Source organism: Amblyomma americanum, chromosome 2 (assembly GCF_052857255.1).
Source record: "Amblyomma americanum isolate KBUSLIRL-KWMA chromosome 2, ASM5285725v1, whole genome shotgun sequence".
In the NCBI taxonomy this organism is placed as follows: domain Eukaryota; kingdom Metazoa; phylum Arthropoda; class Arachnida; order Ixodida; family Ixodidae; genus Amblyomma; species Amblyomma americanum.
Window position 1 is genome coordinate 142309753 of NC_135498.1, and position 20553 is coordinate 142330305.

Sequence of the window (20553 nt, forward strand, 5' to 3'; positions counted from 1 at the left end):
GTTTGTTAGCACGGCATCGTATGTTAAACACGAAATTCTCGGAGGCCCTACACGACGCATTTAGAAGTGGCTGCCAAGTAGTTGCCTAAAAAATGAAAATGATTCAATGCCGTTTTTGAAATACACCTCATATGTGCTCCAAAAGAGTCATATATATGCACCAAAAAATGGTTCCACTTCAAACCTAAGATTACCCAAGTTTCTCTAAACTTTATTAGGGCAAAGTTTATACACATTGGAAAAACAAAGTGGTAGGGTTTTAACGTAGTAAAACTGAGAAGACGTGCGAGAGCATGTGTTTCGCTGATTGGCGCATGGTTTTGTATTGCTGGGTAGTCGGCACGTCTGGCGACATAAGAATAGGGTTAATCTATGATCGAGGTTAAGCTGATCTGATCTGTTCGCGCCGCAGTTGGAAGTTGATGAAGGCGACGATGTTCAGTGCACAGTGTGAGAGTGTGTTGCGGTTTAAGACGAGGTGGGATCGGCTCACCTTCATAAGTTCGATGCGAAAAAGCTTTCGGGCAGCCCTTGTATGATCCCGCTGCAATCGTGCTTTGCGCTCTGGGGAGCCAACTAGACAGGCCTTGCTTGATGAGCGTCGCCACGCGGTTGCCAAGCGAGTGTCTGAGTTTGGTAGTCAAGTTGGTTTCGTTAAGAACCCTATGGGTACCGGCCATGGAACCGAAATTTGTTGTTACATCGGGAATTTCGTAAAAAAGGGTTTCTTTTGATCGAGTTTCAACATTAGATCAAAACTTCTAATGCCTAGTGGGACATGATTCATGGAGGGACCAGAAGGTCTTTTTCAGTCAGCAGCGGGCCAGCTTTAGGCCTAAATTTGGTCCATTTACACGGGCTGCATAGAACAAAGAATAGATACATGTTGCGTTAGCCAAAACAAGAGTAACCTTGAGTATTTTTACGGAATATAAAAAATATATAATAATACTTTGCGATCTTGGATCGAAAGCGATCTTTTTTTTTTCAAACATCATTCTTCCGCCCGCACTGCCACAGTTTGACTGAAATGATCCTTTTTCTTCATTCCTTCGTTCTGGCCAATCCTTCAAGGATAAAAAGAACCTTCCGTCTTGTGCTTCTACACTTGGCTTCACCTCACTTTTGTTTCTTCCGTTAAATACTTTTCGTTTTTATTTTTATTTATTTTTGAAAGTCTGCTATTTCTTTTATCTTGTTTATTTTTATTGTCCGGTGTGGCTTGCTTTTGGGAATGAATTTTATGCTTCTTTTTCTTACCATCTCTCTTCTACCTGTAGCCTCTTTACCTATCTTCCCCATAGCGTGTACATGTCTCTTTTGTTGAGAGTTTGTCCGTTCTCACCCTTCAGTCTGTTCTATTTTCACATCTCCGTCTCCTTCTCACTGCCGTCTTCCAGCATGTCCTGCTGTATTGTTTCTAGCTTCGTGCATAGTGTTTTTAATAGCGCCTTTGTCCTGCTTTTACTTTTGTGATATTTTTACCCTTATTTTGCGTCCTATGAAATTTCTCTCTCTTTTTTTTTACAGTGTTCAGATGTTTCATTTCCGTACTTCTTTTATCTGCCTATCTTGCCTGTTGTTCTCTCTCCTCTTTACTGAGCCTTGGGGACTTTTCTTTTTTCTTCCTGCAATTATGAATTGACGATTGTTATTTTGGGCTCGACTGGTATTCTGTCTCCTTACGTCTGAAAATTGTGATTTTCTCTAAGGTTCTTAATTTCAGCGCTTAGCTAGTTTTTATTTATCTTGAACTGGCTTTAAACACTGCAAAATTCTGATGGCCTGGACTCCCTCCTCCTTTCATTTACTTTTTTATGTTTTTAAAGGACCATTCAAGAAACAGATCGAACTTGAAACTTTGGCATCAGCAGCCAAAATCGAAAACCACGAGCCACCTTAACGGGTTCCAAACTCAAACTCAAAAGAGCGCAACAAAATGCGGCAATGCCACGGACAAATATATTTATTCAGTGAAGAAAACACAATTCCTCATTTACGTTTGACAGTGTAGGGCATGAGGTAAATTACGGCACGTTTTTCCGAAAGATAATGGTGCTTTTTTTCTGAAAGAGATATAGACGTGTAGCCGAGATTTTTGTAAGCTCTTTAGGCCCTCACCTGAACCCGAATCCACATCAACCGCAATTAGTAACAACATTTATTTATCCCGTTAACACTTCACTGGGCATCTTCCTCCTCCTTCTTGACGTTATTACTGTGCACTAACTCAGGTTGTTTAGTAAACAATATATGGCAATACAAATGTCCCATTAAATGCATTACATTTTTTTTTACACCGCGGACACAACATTATATCCGACAAAGGGCCATGGTCTCTTTGCGCGGCGGAGCAGGAGATTAGGAGTACTGGTCTGATATCCAGGAGATTCGGAATCCTGGCCGAACATCCGGGATATTCAGAGTACTGGCCGAATATCTAGGGTTGTCTTCAGCGATTGCTTCAGGATTTAAAAAGACGCTACATTGAATTTTTGACGCTCCATTGAATCTCCTTTAGCGCATGGTGCAAAGGTAAAAAACACAAATAGCTTTTTCCTGTCGCGTATTCCAAGTGCGAACTCCAGACAATACCTGCTCAGGATGAAATATCGCTCTGAGAAGTATCTCAGCACTCACATGCGTAGCATACCGATGTAATGAACCACTCGCAAACCCTGGAAAATACTTGAAAATGGCAATCTGACGAATTAGCGCTCCCATCGCTTAATAACCAGAAAGGACGATTGTTATATGTCCTTTTATTTTTTTACGAACCCATTTTGAGCCAGTCACCAAGCAGACCAAGGCTACACGTTCATCACAAGGGCGATGCACCGGCCACGCCTTCCAACCTATTATGCTAGAAAAGGCCCTCAAATTAAACCGCCCCTATTTAGTGACGTTTCGATTCCTTCTGACATTTTTTTTTTCAGAACACAGCCGATCTTGTCAGATTAGTGTTTGCTGTCGGAAATTGCAGCCCTGCATAAAAAAAAAAACCACGTTCTCTGCAAAGCTGCCGCTTTTAACCGGTATCGTTGTTTCAGCACAAATAAGCACCGCTCAGGCGAACGACCTTGCCGGTTCGCTAGCATATGACAGCGGCAGCTGTTAATGCCACATTTCCCGCCTATGTGTAGTCGTTTCCACTGACGTAATACACCAAATGCAACAAGCCCCGCTGATTGATCAGAATAAAGTGATGTCAAGTCTGATGTCATGACGATACCACACGATTATGGCTTAAAATGTGTTGAATGGGTTATGCGTTGAATTCAGTGACGACATTCGTGACGTAATCAGACATTCAAGAGTGCTTACCTGTGGCGCCAATTCCTCTGCAGCGGCATAAACGCAACAGACGTTCTATAGAGGTATTCAGAGTTAGAATTATTCGGACTTGCATGGGCATTTCACCCATCCCAGCTTTGGTACGAACTCTCATTACCCCAGTGGTCCGTTCAGTTTTTTGAGCAATGTGACTTTGAGGTCTTGGTTTTGAATCATGCAGAGGCCGACTATGAATAAATGTGGCGCACTGCGAAAACATCTCATTTACAAATAACTAGACTGACATCCGCAGGCATTTCGACGCAAAAAAGCCCTATCTTCTTCATGGCCGATAGTATTAGGTGAATTCTTTTCAGCTTCCACACATTTCTTTCCTTCCTTTTTGGGTACAGGACTATACAATGGAACAATAGGCTCACGAGAGCAATGGGAAAAAACAGCCCCTTTCTGCCTTCTTTGTCCAAAACCTGTCTCAATGCGAGAGCATTATACAAAGAAACAAAATATCGCACAGATGGGGACAAAAGTACACGGAGCACGCTATATATTTCACCCGTTGCCCCCGTACAAATTGCCTTCTATGGTACGTGCATGCTAGTAGTTGACATGCACACTTTTGAATGCATGCATGATTTCCAATGGACGAACAACGTTTCTTGATTTTCGGGAAGAAAGGCTTGTTTGCACTTTGAAGAGTATAGAGTGATCCGTTCACTTATGTCCGCACCGGTACGTAGCGGCAGGCAGCTAATTACGTAAAGCAGACTCCGTTGTGCTGCTTTTACACCACACAAAAAAACGAGCCTCTTTACACATGCCCCCTAATCAGACATCTCTTAATCGAATATCCAGCTTACTCCGGCGAAGCAGGATTCCCCATTCGCTTACCGACGTTCAAAACTGGAGGGGCTGCTTAAGCGCCGCATTAAACACAGGAAGCGATAGCGTTAATTAGTTAATTTCCATAGATGCGGGATTCCTCATTCTCAACTTTAGATTCACATGTCCCAGGGAGTCGCCATACCACTCCTTGCGCAATGGTTCAGTGGTTGAAGGAAGTGCCATGGTCCCGCGATGGCGGGTTCTGCCACCGCTGATTCTTGTGCAACCCGAGCAACCTCTCGCGATCAATCATTAATTCAACTGCCACCTGCCGCAGTGGTCAGTTTGCTAACAATCTGGTGGACAGGTTGTTATAACGCAACAGGGTCACGTGAGGTAGGTGGCCCATCTTGGCTGCTTCTCAGGGGGGTGGCCACCTTGGTCTCACTACGCCACCTTATTTTTCGCTCACAACACCGATGACGACGCCGACGACGCCGGATTTTCTGCACAACGGGAGCCGTAACGCTATCGCGTTAACGTTGCGGTGCAGATAAAATGAAACAACGCGAAACCTCAGTGCACCTTTCTATACCCGTCTACCCCAAAGTCAGCCCTGGATTATTGACGACTAACTTGTGAGACCAGCGGCTGCCACTACGACGGCCACCTGCGGTTTTTGGTACTCGCTCGCGTTTTTTTTAATTTCTTTGTAAATATAAAGCAGAAGCGTGCAATAAAAACGCTGTTCCTGGTGTCGCGCACTTGAACCCACGCTGAGCTGCTGATTTTGATTTTTTTGCTCGAAGTTTCTGGTAAAGTTATAGTTACAAATTGAAATTAGTATACGAAAACAAACAATATCACAAAATAAAGGTCACAAAATACGCAAAGAAATTTACAATGCCTATAACCTGTGATTTACAGTTGCAGAGCGCAAGCTTTCATTTGACAATGCGAAGCACTTGATCGGTTGTGTCAGTGGCAGTGTGATCATAATAATCCTACATGATCTGCATAAATCACTGCATGCATTAGGGTGGTGCGCGCTCATGCACTCAGTAAACATCTCTGCTGTCCAGTCCAGAGTCGAATGACCGAGGGCGAAATCCAACAGATGCGCACGGCTTGTCCTCGGCGACAGTCGTACTTCTCCGCGCTCGCCTCTGGCTAAAGTCCAATCCGAACAGCACGGCTGCGCAGCCCATGCACAAAGCAGCCAGCATCCGGTACAAGTTTTCGTAGGAACCCATGGAATCACGGAACAGGCCTGTGAAAAAACGATATTTGGTTTTAAGAGAGCATGTATGATTTTTCTTTGTTTATTTTTCACATTGGTCCAACCAGTGCTTCTCTAGGTTTACTGCGCGAAGGTGGAGTTTAGGTGCCCAGTAAACGTATGGATCAGGCAACGTCTCACCTGAATACAGTTATCATGAAACCTTAGTGAGCCGACGGCTATAGCGCAAGGCTAGAGAGCCGTCTGTACATAAACGACCAAAGTCGCAAAGTGCGCTGCGCAGCACGACGATTGGCATTTACACTAAGCTTTAACATTTAAATATTTAACGTTAACATATAAAGCTGGCTTTTAAGCACTTTTAGGGCGCCATATTATGATGCAGTTTTGAAGGCCGTCAACTTCGATGGCTTGCGCAGTTTTCAAATTTCCTGAATCAGCATCGTCGTTAGAAACATCAAAGGTGAAAAATGCGTTGAAAGCTGGTTAACTTGGCTTTCCCTTGTTGATCATTGCTAAAATGACTTCGCTTGAATTTCCAATGTGGCAGATACGTAGTCGATTTCAGTATTTTATGATGCAGACGAAGTTAACGTGATATCGCCCACGACGGCACGCGCTGCTAAACCATTTTATACAGGAGGAACCCAGCAACGATAACTCCACAAGCTTTCGATTGTGTATTTGTAACACCCGACGCTTCAAACCGCAATGCAAAATCAGAAAAACAGTTGCACGTTTCATGTTGACGGCCTTCAATTTCGCAATATATTCCTGGGTCCTAAAACAAAAAAAAATCGAAGTTGCTTAGCCATTTTCAGTTAACAAATCGCCTTTTTAATTTAACTTTATCAATTGCACAATGTCCGCCATGCCGCGCACTGAACTAGCGTAGACAGCACGGTTATTTCTTGCACTGTTTTTAAAAGCAAAATCTTTATTCGATAAACAAAATCACCTCGTACAGGAACTACTATCCTCCAGATAACTGCTGTGCAAGAAGGGGGAGTGAAAGGAAAAAAGAAAGACGTTGTGGTCTAAGTTAAATACGCATTGCGCATTTTGTCTAACACAAATGCGTTGAGCCAATACCGACTGCCAGCCATATTTGTGTATCGGTTTTAATAAGCCCGGCAAGACATTGTACCAGCACGTCGGCACTGTATGTGCCAATCGGGAAAACGAAGTCAATACTAATGTTGAAGCCTCGCAGTAACTATGGTAAGCTCGGGTAAGATCGAAGGAGCGTCGTGTCAGCTGGAGCCGAGTGTAGAGTGGCTGTGAGGATCAGCAGCGAGAAATGTGGTTGCGTGCACATGAATATGTCAGAAGGATGCCGTCGCCGGATGAACGTGGAGAACAGCAATAAGCAAATCACGAATGAGACCGGAACTTTGAGAGATTTCGAAGCCGAACAACGTACACGACGACATGAACAAAAATCACAAAAGAGAATCAACCTGTCGAGTGGATATAGTGAGGCCGCAAGCCGAAGGAGAGCGGCGAAGACAGTTAACTATGTTAAACGAGATGTGAAAGCAGATCAAGACCAAAAAACGCCAAGAGCGAAAAAGAAGGGGCGACTGTTGATGTCGCGTGAGAAACGTGGAGGCGAGAGGCGTGTAGGAATTGCTTCATAGATCACCGAACAGAGAGAAGGACGACCCGAATGACAACGAGGAGCCTCAAACTACTTATCGTGAGAGGACAGCTGAAGAACTACACAAAGAACGTTAGAGCGCAAACTGAATTTTCTAGCTTATAAAAAGCTAAACAAAGTTGAACAAACCTAAACAAGGTTAAACGAGGTGGCGAACCTCAGGCGCGTTTAGCCTAATTAACTAAGTAAATTGGGGGCAATGAATTTATCGTCGCTTTTTCAGCCCCATAAAGGGGTCACAAAAAGTTTCAAAATCTGTTCTAACTTAACGCATCTGAAATGCATTAAGCAGTAGAAAACCACCATTTCCTACATAGTAGCCAAGTTGCATAACAGGCTTGAAGTTCAGAGTAGCATGAAGAACCAAATCCGCAAGGCTCCCGGGTTGATTGGTAAAATTAACGGAGAGCAGGGATTTTAGCAAAACACGAAAGCTTTCAGTGGTTGTATGAAGCACAAAGCTTTGCTCCTATCAGGTTTTAAGCCCGGGGATCCGAATTCTCGTCAGAAATCACAGAGAGCATGCTTTTCCAAACTCACCGATGAGCAGCGGTCCTCCAAAAGCCACAGGCAGCATAAAAACACCGGCGACGCCCCAGCACATAGACAACTTCTCTACGCCGAAGTAGTCACTGAGCAGGACAGGTTTCAAAGCCACTACACAGCCTGCCGGAAGTCCCGTTATCACAGCACTCGCCACAACTTGAGGAAACGAAGTGGCGTGCGGTAAGCCAACCAGACAGAGCGCCTCGGCCATCAGGCACATCGCCACGAGAAAGCAGCGGCTAAGCCTTGCCCGATCCCAGAAGAACGGTATCACCAGGCGTCCAACCATCTCAGCCGTGGCCACGTAGGTGATGATGGGCTCGGCTTGACGCCTTGCGGCGCCCCTGTCGCCGGCGTAGTCCAGCACTGTCGTCTCCAATGTGGCCGTGGTGTACTCTCCGATGGTAAATGTGGCCACGAGAATATAGAGGATGGGATTTCGCAGAAGAAACACGATGTTGTTATCTTCGCTACTCGACATCGCTTCAATGTTGCTGCCGCGTTCCTCCGGGACCGTGCTGTTGTCAAATCCACGCTCGGCACCGAGTCCCCTTGCGCTGGTATTTCGAGCACACGCATCTTCTGCCACTAAGCGCCCCTCTGTTCTTACACGGCAGGTGATCACATTTTGCTCATTGACCTCTGAGGCTGGACGGCGTTCTTGAGCAATGCAGTATTTATGCAAGCCGTCTTTTGCTGCGTTACTTTCGCACGAAAATCTGAGTGATCGATAGCCTCCATTTTCCTCCTCCTTTGATAATGCACATTTATTCCCCAGCCCGTTGTCTGCTTTGTCGACATCTCTTCGCAAAGATATTTGCGTGCCACACTTCAGACAAGCAGACAAAGTGCCTTGTAGGCCACACTTCACACAAACGGAAACAATGGCCGGTAGAGCATTTCTTACCTCTGCAGAGCAATTTTTTTCCACGCCGCAAGTTTTGTCTTCAGCATCGCCTTGAGCGTTGGTATGTGCTGCGCCACTGCACAGAGTAAAAGGTCGAGGATTGTTCATGAGCATCGATACAGGCAGAGTGTTTAGCGTTATGGCCGACAGCATCAGCAGCGCTCCGTGAAGGCCGTACTCTCGGAGAAGTGCCGACAGCAGCAAAGGGAAAGCGAGGGGGGCCAACGTCATGCCCGTGTACTTGAAGCCGCTGGCAGTCGCCCGGTACTTGTCAAAGTACAGCATGTTGTATATGGAGAGCGTCAGCATGATCATTCCCACAGCCGTTCCTAGGAGCACGAGGAAGAGAGCACTTGTTATAAACAGGAGAAAAAAAACTTTTTTTTGCGAAAAGGCCGCGGTAGGTAAGTGATATTGGTAAAATAAAAAAATAAGAATCTGGCTTTTCAGCGGTTTCAATTCAAAATTAGATTTGTGCCAACCTTCTTGACGATAGGAAAAAGATTGCGGCAGTAGGTTTGAAAATTAACGAGCCGATTAAGCATTGTTCTTCTGCAAAGCCCGCAGGCCAAACACAGCGCGTAACAGAAGTGGAAGTTCGGGCTTGTTAGTAAGACGTGATTTGGAGGAGGCAGCGCAAGTGAAACAAAGACATGATCTAAATACTATTGTAAAATGCTCAGTAATCTCTTTGTTTTCGCTCTTTGAAGGTGGGGCGGTGATCCCAGTGTTTTACATACTGCTTTGATCATTTTTAGCCCACCAGGTTATCTTAGTTTAGCTTGCCTTGACATCTAGCCGCCTTCTCAAGTCAGTGGATAGCAAAGCATGCACGTTCAATTCCTCTAAGACTTCAATTTGCTTCAAATTTTTTCAGTTGCACATTAGTGCGCCTAAGCTGCCGGAACGCAGGGGCTGACATTGCAGTATAAGATACGTGGAAGGGGTTGCGTCCAGCAGACTGGAGCACTTGTTTGTAAGTCCACTAAAAGTTGTGCAAACTTGCAACTCGACTGCTTTAGACATGTTATACGGCATCGTTGAATTTGAACGTGAAGTTCAAGTTTATTAAGGAATCCAAACAAAGTTACAGGCGTATACAGCGAGAGGTCCCACGGTACAAGACCGCGGGTGGGACCTCCCATGACAATAAATTTCAGTAAGCAACAGAATAGGAAATACACAACACATTAATTAGCGACGCATAGAATAAATAGATAGATACATAGTGTAATATGTGTTACAGAAATATTTAAATACAAAAAATATAATGCAGGAAAATGTACAATAAAACACTCACAGATGACGCGATACATACTATTAATAACAAAAAAGAAGAAAAAGCACACATTAAGAAGGAAAAGCTTTAAATTGACCTTGAACAGAGAAAGCGTATTAGTTTGTTTGATGTCTAAGTTCAAGGAATTCCAAAATGACATGGATGAAAAATGAAGGCACTGTTTCCCGTAGCTCACTGCAGACGAGCCCCACGCATACGAGGCTGAAGGCGGTGGTGTAAGCAATGTGTATTGATGGCCGATAAGCATCACAAAGATGGGCCTATAAATTACTCCTACTGATCCAGTTTTATCGCGAGAGCGCTAGTGCCCCTATGTCGAAGAAATTGGTCCGGCGTCGGTGTCGGCGTCGACCGTTTTTAGCCACGCAGCCTAAGTGGCCGGAGCAAATGGCCGCTCCGGAAGCCTAGGTGGGCCACCTGGACCACGTGACCTTGTGGCGTCATCACAGTCTGTCCGCCAAATGGTGAGCAAACTGACCACCGCAGCAGGTGATAGTTAAAGTAATGATTGGCCGCCAGAGGCTTCTCGGAAAAACAACCTGGGTCACACAATCCCCTTCCAGCGGTAGCACCTGCCATAGAAGGGGAGTGGCGCATCGCTTAACTGCTGAATCACTGTGTAAGGAGTGAAATCAGGAGTTGCAGCGATCTATGAATCTAAAGTCTAGAATTACCTATTCCACATTAACCCATTAACGCTGTCGCGTTATGCCTTTAAGGTGGAGCTTACGTGTTCATCCAATTTTTTCTATGTTTTGTTGAACCACGACTTCACGAGCGATCTCTGATTCATTTGTATTATAGTGTTGTGTTCAGTTTTAAGACTACGATCGGTTATGAACGTTAAAGCTATGATCTTTTATTTTGAACAGCAACACATCCAGCCGTCAACTTAACTATTCCTGCTCAAAAGTAAGTCTAAAAAGCTCGAATTAGTGAACGGCTGCGGAGAAATTCAATTAGGAGTTGTCTTCGGGCAGAGCAATTTTGCGTCCAATTTTTACCCATGCAATCCAAAATCGAAGGTTCTTATTTATATTCATGAGTGGGCGTGACTAGCGCCCTGCGTATCTCTAACTCAGAGGGTAGAAGAATAAAGAACTCGTGTTGCATGCTGCTCATGCCCGCAGTAAAGGTACGCCTGCAAAGCGCTTAATATTACTTAGTTATAGCGCATTTGGTGACTTTCCACGAAGACAACTGAACGACTCACCGCTGAATGCTGAAAGTTGAAAAACTGAATGAGCGATGGCCTGAACGGGCGTAATGTTTGCGCACATGCTCCGACAGGCGGAAGCAGAGAGGTCTTTATGCAGAATTCGGATGTTTGCTTTCGCTTTCTTGGGTATCTCAGTAATTCTTACTCTAACACCGAACAGTCTTAGGCTGAACGGTTACTGCCGAGTAGTTGGGATAAAGATGGCTCTTCACACTGGGGGGGGGGGTAAATATTGGCTCGATATCTGCGCAGCTGCAAGTTCTCACCGCTTATGAGGCCCAAGGTAACTGTCATCCAGGTGATGTCCGGAGTGAAGGCGGAGGCGACGAGCGCACCGAAGTTCAGCAGGCTGCCTGTCACTGCGACTTGATAGATGGTGATCCTCTCTTGCAGCGCCATGACTAGCAGACCTTTAAGTTATCAGAATAAACGCCGTCATAAGTCTGCAATACTGAAATTCAATAAAATGGTCTTGTAAATTCAAAATAAAGGGCACTGAGTTTACCTCACCTGACTCAAGAAATGCAGATCACTCAGTTATGAAAATTCCACACAGCTAGGCAAGGCTCGTACTCTGTAATTTTATTGAAATTCGTTCTTATGCACACTGTTGCGATATGTTTACGGCGCTTTAAATAAAGCGTCGAGCACTGTAACTTGAAAAGATAAGTCGTCGCTCATTTCATAACTATATTTAGTTACAAATCCGTGCATTCATCTCTCACGTCAAGGTCATGTCCAACATTGACACCCTCTTATTTAAGTATTGAATGTAATGGATTATTCCTCTAAGATGTAGCAAAAATTTTGTTTTAAAAAGTTTCCATCGGTCTCATAGAAGAGTTAAGAAGGCCATTGACAACCATTAGGGAACGCTTTTGATGATAGCAAAAAGTTTAATAGGAAGAAAAATTCAACACTGCCGATGGGTAATCTGCGGATATATTGATATTTTATAGTGAAATCTTACAGCACATGAAAAAATTGCGTTCATGAATGGTTTGCCGCTCAGTACTGCTTTTGTCCGGAATTGTTTGGTATGGTTGTCCTTGAAGCTACTAAAAGAAAGACTACCTTGAACGAGGGGAAAGAAAATCTCTTGATTCTAGAAGTTTCCGCGATAAAATATTTACGCAGAAAGCAAGCTCTTGTTAGCTTTTCAGCGAGGACTTACGTCTTGCCTCCACTGCAGTACCATCCACTGGATCAAACATTTAACGATTGCAAGAATACTCTGACCAAATTCAGCCTCAAAGCTCTTCTCCTGTCAGCTAATTATCGGCCTTTATATTTCAAGCTATATTGGGTCCATCGTGTTCTTAGCGCTTCTCCAGTTCTAAAATATAAGCAAGTACCCTTAATTACAGGCTTCTAAATTCATCCTTTCATGAATGTGCCATTAGCATCAGCCTGTCGAATTAATGGCAACATAGCCGATTATACCCCAGGAGAATTGACGTAAGTCTATAGCTTTAATTGAAACGCCTGAATAGGTTCATATATAGTTTTGTTTTTGCTACAGTTTGGTAAACGCGCTTGTGAAGATTTTTTTAAAGGAATCCCACGGCACATAATTCTTGGCTATGGTATGGCGCCGAGCTGCACGCTCTTGAATTGTAGTAAAGTTAGCTTAAATATTAAGCGAACAAGCTGCAATTCAGCAACCCTTGAAGGTCGCACAAAAGATATTCAGCTTATTACCGAACAAACGCCAATACAGAAAACTATATGCTTGGCGCAGTCCGCTGAATAATTTAGATATCTTATGCATTCCTAAATACGAATCCATCACATGGGTTGAAATTGTTGTCACCATCATCAAAAAACTTATGTTCGCAGCTGGACGAAGACTTCTGTCACTGTTCCCAATTATCTATCCCCGCACAAGCGGTGCTCACGTTTTCAGTGTTTTCACTTAGCTTGATTTTCTGAGTCTTTTACTTCATTATTCGCCTTGTTTCCCAATGCCACCAGCCGGTATATGTTTTAGACATCGTATTTGTCGTCCTGCTAGTCCTCTTAGTTTAATGCAGAGCGCCTTCAATGGAAACACCGCCATTATATTATTCTGGTTCGAATAGGAAGTAAGCACATGCACTTGTTTTTAAGGACTTCAACAACAAAAAAAAACACGCTTGACCAGGAGTGGCACGTGCTGCATATTGATGATGAAGGCTTGGACATTTGCCACGCTGTCGACAGAAAAATACTTCTCGGCGGGCACCGTCCGAGCATTTGAGATACTTTAGCCAGACAACATCAAGACCAATTCTACCTATTCTGATATTGTGAGATCAGCTGATAGAGGCTTTGTTTCCTGCTTTCTTGTGGCAAAAACATCTCTCGTTTCAAAAACCACCACTTCGTTTGGGTTTTTTCACAACGCGGCTCGAGAGTAGTCGTACTCAGCGAAGACATGCAGCTAGGGAGATAGGAGTCGTTTTGAGGAGGGAGAGTAAAGTGGCCGGAGTCTAAGCGGTTCTTTTGTCGGCCGTAATTTTGACCTCGCTGAATTTCGTAGGAAGGCTGGCAAAAAATTTTTTCCAGCAATCTGTGCTGCCATAACAAATAATAAATAAAAATCGTACAATGGCGAAACCATTGAATTCGAATAAGAATAACTAGAGCTACAGCCTGCAGTAAAATGAACCTGCGAGACCTGAAAATAACCTAAAGGGCAATGTCACTGGCCATTGCATCTAGTCAATTAGCGAGCGTATTCTAATGTTGTTTAAAACTTGCCAATGACACCTCTATATTATACGACGGTCCTACGAGCGTAGCCTTCAATGTCGTCACCAAATCATTCCATTCATTACAGTAATCTCACTGTATGAAAGTGATGTAACCGGCATAGCAGGGTGCGATTACATGAAGTGCACCCTCAAATCCTGCTCACGATCGCGGTCGGTTACAATTACCTGCTTCTTACACACGACCAGTGTTTCGAGCAAAGCATAGAAGGAAAAGCGCCTACAGCGACTACAAGCGGCCAAGGACGCAGCTAAGCAGATGCGGTGGGGATTTTGGTATTTCCAATGATTCATCTTGCTTGTCCCTTGTCTGTCGTCAATGTGGCATAAGTGGTACCTGCAGCAATGCGTTGTGAATTTACCCCTGCTAAGTTTGCATGTCGGACGCCGAGAAACCCTCTTTCTACGACATTACTTTTCTGTGGATATGAGGATTCGAAACGATGGATAGAAATCCCTCCTTAAAGATTTAACTCGCGCACGTTCATTTAATCAATAATGAATCCTAGCTGGAGACGTTTAAAATAAAGTGTAGATACCTGATTAGACCTCCGCCAAGGCTCGTTACAATCGATATCTCAGGCTACAAATCTTTTACACCGTAGTAGCATCAAGCAGAATATGGACTGACGAACAGAGTACACTGTATTGCTGTGTGTAGCAAAAATCCCTACGTGCTTTTTTTTATTCTCTGAATGCTGTACAAAATCTAAAACCGGCTATTGAGCTAGGGACATTTTCCCGTCTTTCTACGACATTAGTTTACTGTGGATATGAAGATTCGAAGTGATGGATAGAAATCCCTCCTTAAAGATTTAACTCGCGCATGTTCCTTTAAACAATAAAGAATGCTAGCTGGATACGTTTAAAATAAAGTGTATATACCTGATTAGACCTCCGACAAGCGCCAAGGCTCGTTACAATCGATATCTCAGGCTACAAATCTTTTACACCGTAGTAGCATCAAGCAGAATATGGACTGACGAACAGAGTACACTGCATTGTTGTGTGTAGCAAGAATCCCTACGTGTTTTTGTTTCTATTTTCGAAATACTGTACCAAGTCTAAAACCGGATATTGAGCTCGGGACATTTTCTGCTGCTCGCATCGCTTTCTTCAAACTCACCGGCCATGTGCGCCATCACCATGTTGAGAGTCAGCGGCCAACTGGCGCTCTGGCGGCTAACTTCAAACTCGTCCACAAAGGCGACGTAGAAAAGTGCACTGTTCTTGGAGATGAGCATGGCTAGCAGAGCTGACAGTGCCGACAGGGGAGCAAGGCTCCAGCAGCGGTCCACCATTATGTCGCGACGATCCTGTAGCTCCTTCGCCATGGTCGACGGAATGCGGCGCTAGCCTGCAACGATCGTGGGGCATATCCAGTGAAGCGAAACCCCGCGTATGCGTTGTTCTCACAGCAACCATCACCAAGGCAGCTGCCCGTACTAGGCTTTCATTTCAATCTAATTCAGGGCCGCGGGTTACGTGGCGCTATCTGTGAAGCATCTGTCGCCCTCTCAGGACGTGGATGTTCATTAAAGCTGCGAAATGGGCAAGTTGGTACTGATTCATATTTGAACAGCGCAATAAAACAACGGGACACTACGAAGAATGGACACCACAAGCGCTGACTCGCAACTAGATTTTTATTCACGCCAAAGGCATCTTAAATACTAAGTACACCAAATACAAACGAGAGCGAAAAACCAAAAGGAAACAACACAAAAGCTAATAATCATGCCCACAACGGTGACAATCGGCATGAGCGCGACATCTTGGCCGGATAAGAACATCATCTCTTTATCAGTTAGTTTGACAGAAGGATCACTAATGCAACTATCTGATTCCAAGTGGATGGGAAAAGCCTCCAAAATCTCACGCGTTGGGCTGTCATTAAGTTTTCCTAGGATGACGGTGTTAGACAACAGAGGGGTCCAAGTACCTTCTTTCCAGTGACGGGAAAGGTTACAAGATGACCCATTATCTCGGGACCTGTGGTGCTCACTTAGACTATGGGCCGTAACATGCAGTTTAGTATACATAATCACGCCCATTTCCTCAGAAAGGAGGCTAGCACGGAAAGTTGCCAGTTCGCAGTTTAGGTTTGGTTTATTGGAGTTTAACGTCCCAAAGCAACTCACGCTATGAGGGACGCCGTAGTGGAGGGCTTTGGAAGTTTCGACCACCTGGGGTTCTTTAACGTGCACTGACATCGCACAGTACACGGGCCTCTAGAATTTCGCCTCCATCGAAATTCGACCGCCGCGGCCGGGATCGAACCCGCGTCTTTCGGGTCAGCAGCCGAGCGCCATAACCACTGAGCCACCGCGGCGGCAGTTTTGCAGTTTATGTCACCAGTGTTTGTCAACTGCTTCTTGACACTAAAACAACCTGCGAAACAAGTGCTCTTCCGATGCCCATCGGTTTACAATTGGTGCCTGTATTCCTGCCTCGTCAAAACATCGCTCCAACAACTTTCCAGGCAAAACATAGCCCTTGGATATAAAAACCCTGCTTTCAAACTTTTTTCTTGTTTTATGGAACGAACCACAGTAATGGCTGATGCCACTTGTTGGCGTCTGTATCATTCGAAGTGTGCCTGCGTTGCAACTACAATAAAGAGCCTGCTGCAGAGCCGGGAAAGGAATGGCAGACGAAATCAGGGCTGACGCCTTACAAAACGTTCTGTTCTTGTCTCTTGAACTACGGGTTAAAATATGCAAACGATTACGGTGCGATAGTTAGGTACTTTCTCTCTGCGTCTAATCGGTTTACTGCGCCAAAGAGGAATTATGTGAACTGACGGGTCCACCACTAAAGTCTAAAGCGTGCGCTCGGCTGTAGCGTGACTGCCTGTCGGTACCAACGTTTTGGCGATAAAATTATTTCTATCGATGTTCGTTCAGCAACGCCTCTTCAGTGCTTTAAAACTTCCGCTACGCTATCGTCTTTCACACAGACGATAAATCAGTCAATGACAGAAAAACATGGCAGTGAATGTACCTCAAAGAGCCATTACGTGTGGCACCCGTTGGTCTAACAAATACGTAATCACGGGCCTAGCCTTCTTCCTCGTGAGCACTCAAGAGGGCGGTACTCAACGGCGTCGGTGAATTCCAATAAGCTTCGATATCGGGCGTTCAAGAAAAGCGCAGCACGCCCCTCAGCTGCTGCTTCGGATGGCGGACACTGTATGGTTGCTTCGCTCATATTTACGCAGCTACTGAGAGTTCGATTAGATTCCAAAATTTAATGCCCTGATGAGCTGAGTGAGGTCTTAAGAAGTTAACCTTATTTATACCACTCATTTTGAGGACGTGTTGCGTTGTATACAAATATTTGCTTAGTACGCCTTGAAATATTTATCGAGGTTAAAAACATCTGCTACAGCATAAACTAAATATCTGCCACACACACAACAAAATAACTTAAAACCAGAATATTTATTACGGGCATAATTTTTTTTTGTCTTCACTGCCACTGCTGTAGCGATTATTTTCTTAATTGCCTTCGAAAGGCGGTACGCAGAGAGAGAATCCTGGCTGAAAGGCATTCAGAAGCAAAGAAAAATACACAAAGAAACGCTGAAAATTCTTGATCTGCCCAGACGAGGCGCTCAAAAACAACTCATTCTTGACCTGAATAACGCCATTCACATACATTTATTATTATTCGAACACAATTACAAATGCGTCCAGTCTTTCGCTGTAAACAAGCGATGCTCCCCTATTTTCATACAAGGTAATGACAGGCAGAAACTCTACATAAGGATATCCCTTCGCCGCGCGAAATTATTGTCCACAGGGTATCCCTGCATGCAAACAGCATAGTTAAAGAATTTTTCTGTGTCAAGAACCCTTTCACTTCGATCCTTCTTCACTAGCTCTGCCAAGCAAGGCGTATGTGAAGCAGTCTTTTTAGCACTCTTAGTATTCACACATTCGCTAGGGTAGCCTTGTTTTTTGCACTAAACGATCCTGACCTCACCCTAGGAAAGATAATTATTTTACAATGGGCAGTTGTGCTTGTCCTCGGTAGAAACTTGCAGCTGGCAGAACAACCAAGTCATGAAGGGAGAATGAACATTGCAGACCCGGGCGTTCAGCTACCGCTCCCATCTGGTGTGGTCATTTTGTGCGAGAAGGGTGATGTCTTTCTGCCCACAGCAATAAAAAGCCTGTTCCCATGTGGCCATCTGGCGTTACGCCAGCGCCCTGGCGACATAGTCTGAAAGAAATATCGCTTCGCTTTCCATAGCGATTTACGATAAATGCCACGCACTTCTTTCTTTGTTTGCTTCTTATGCGAGAGGTGCATGAAACCGATGGCGAAATGTACGCCTGGCGCTGAACGAGAAGCGAATCCTTGGTCATGAACTCTGGTAAGGGGGAATCGCTTTTGCGTAATTCACGTGAGCGATATAGCGATACAAGCCTGGGAAAGTAAGCAAGGTCACCGTAGTGTTTACCTCACTTGCTCTGTCGGCCGTATTAACTTCATTACCCTTTCTTCTCCTCCTCCTTCTACTCTCTCCGCCGTTAAAAACAGTGCGGTAAATTGAAACGGATTGTATCGCGTGGCAGTCTGGTTGTGGATGGGTTGATTTTTTTCGCCCCGTCGTTGGAATATGAGATATCGGCCACGCTGTGATAAAAGGCTCTGAACTGGTTTCGGCTGCCTAGAGTACTGTTACCTTATCACAAATCTCAGTTCAACAGTGCTTTAGCGCAAAGCTTCCATTTAAGGGCATCCTCCAGAGCCAGGATTGAACCTATGAGCTTGGATTCAGCAGCAGAGCGCTTTAGCCGCCTGGCTGCCGCAGCAAGTCGTTGGGCATGTAGCATATCACGGGGCAATACACGAAACGTTTATAGCACCTGAATAAATGGTACGGTTTTAACGCAGATAAATGGGTGGGCGTGCGATAACATGTGTCTAGAGTGACCGACCCATGGTTTTTCTTTGCTGGGTCGTCGGAACGTCTGGCGACGATATTAAACCCAGGTTAAGCTCTGATCAAGGTAAGGCCGATCTGATCGGTTCGAGTCGCAGATGGAGGTTGATGAAGACGATGATGTACAGTGCACAGCGTGATAGTTTGTTACAGTATAACACGATGGGTGATCGGCTCTGGCGATACCATGCACAGTGCTCTGATTCACTGGCCAGAGAAGATTTTCATTTAATTTCATTTATTCATCTTCAGAATCAAGAAACTTTATATGGCGTCGCTCTTAAGAGGCAACGGCTCAAGACCGTAAGATCTGTTGACAAGATTCATGGTTGCGGTTGGTGAGCGTGTGAATGCTTTCGCACCTGTAAATATTCGCAGATTGGAGGCACAGTTCCGCATAGGGACAAAACAAGAAACTGCGGTCAAGGTGCAGCCTCTGTTTAAGCGTCGTGGAACTCTGAATACTTTACTTACTAAAAAACGCTTCGAACTTCCATCAGGAGTTTTTAAGCTTCCTAGGTTATGTCTCACAAATTTTCTCATAGTCCTGTAACTCTTGGAAACAGTCGACGTGAAGATTACACGTACGTTTTATTTGGCTTCTAATTCCACGCTGAGTTCAAAATGGAAATAAACGCAACGGAAGCCGATCAAAACCACTTTCCAAAAAAATTGTAGGCCACGGCCGTGGGGAGAAGTTCTGCTCCAAGGTCTCAAATGCAACACGTATCGATCAAGATCGATAGTCAGTGCCTTGCGCAATTGCAGTCTGGTGTATCCCACCCAGTGCAAGGAAATATGCAAATTGCCGTAACAGACCATGCTCGACTGTCGTGGCCATCCTGTCTGCTGCGGCGTCGCGGCGGGTTCAGTGCCCCTGCCTTCTCTGTTTCCCTCCTCGTTTGCTAGAGAGTGTCCAATCAAAGCTCAAGTCTACGACCCGATAACAGCCGCATGCGTTTTTTATTAATATTTTTTTTTGCTCCCTGATCACTGCTTACTTACCGCGTTCGTGCACCGATCAGGAGAGAGCGGAGCACCTCGGGGAAGCAGGCTTGCCTCATCTAGTAGTCGTGAGGGTGGTTTGGGATGCAAAACTGAATTGTTATTTCTCCTACTTTCTTTACGCTTGAGGTATTTAATTGATCTCCTTGTGGGCCAGATAACAAGATTCGCTAGCCGAGGCGTACCATAAAAGCCGTGCTATAAGGTGTTGCAACTGGACAGGACAACAAAAATCACCAAACGGGTCATGAGAGCTGCAAGACAAGAGAAAGTAATGAAGGCGAAGGCATTGCTTCTGCTTCTGTCAGCTCACAAAAGCGGCGCCTGCGCCGTATTTACTTGTTCTCGTCTAGTTTGCTGCAGCCGCAATAAGACTTGTACTACCATACCAGATGCATGTTTCCATTGTTCATATTTTTTTGCTTCCGCAGTGTTCATTTTTTTCCCCGATTTTCGTTGCTCAAAGGAGACTTTTTTCGTTCCTTTTGAAACTATGCTTTAATTACGATTGTTTACTATTGCTTAGAGGGGCTATATCTTTGCATAAGATGATTTCATTTTTATCCTTTCTAAACTTCGCGTCGTAACTGTTGCTACAATCCTTTGACGGTGCCTAGTCATGGTAGAGTTAAACAGACCTTTCAACCGCTAAATTTTGCAGAATTCGTTACCCGTTTTGAAAACGTAAACTAAGTTGAATGGAATATGTTCGGTCGGTACCTACTCATCCAAGTTTTTGTATTTACAACAAAAACAGTTTATTTAAATAAATCTGTTAAATATAGATTCACCGTGGTGAAAGGCGCCGCAGATATGACCGAAAATGCGCGTGTTTACATCCACGGATAGACTG

At 44.6% G+C, this 20553-nt stretch overlaps 1 protein-coding gene across 1 annotated transcript; it reads right to left on the reverse strand.

The window, feature by feature from the left end:
• Nucleotides 1-5174: 5174 nt before the first annotated feature.
• LOC144119133 (monocarboxylate transporter 5-like) lies at nucleotides 5175-15075 on the reverse strand. The gene is made up of 5 exons (XM_077651834.1): nucleotides 14868-15075; nucleotides 11255-11398; nucleotides 8434-8798; nucleotides 7557-8310; nucleotides 5175-5386 (listed from the first exon to the last, which is right to left on the reverse strand). The coding sequence occupies exons 1-5, from the start codon at nucleotides 15073-15075 to the stop codon at nucleotides 5175-5177; spliced, it is 1683 nt and encodes a 560-aa protein (XP_077507960.1).
• Between the last annotated feature and the right edge of the window lie 5478 nt (nucleotides 15076-20553).

Coding starts and splice junctions, on each gene's coding strand:
- LOC144119133 (XM_077651834.1), bottom strand. CDS start 15,075: ATGGCGAAGGAGCTACAGGATCGTCGCGACATAATGGTGGACCGCTGC. Junction 8,799..11,254: donor TACCTTGGGCCTCATAAGCG/GTGAGAACTTGC, acceptor TCGTGCTCCTAG/GAACGGCTGTGGGAATGATC. Junction 8,311..8,433: donor CGGCCATTGTTTCCGTTTGT/GTGAAGTGTGGC, acceptor TTATCAAAGGAG/GAGGAAAATGGAGGCTATCG.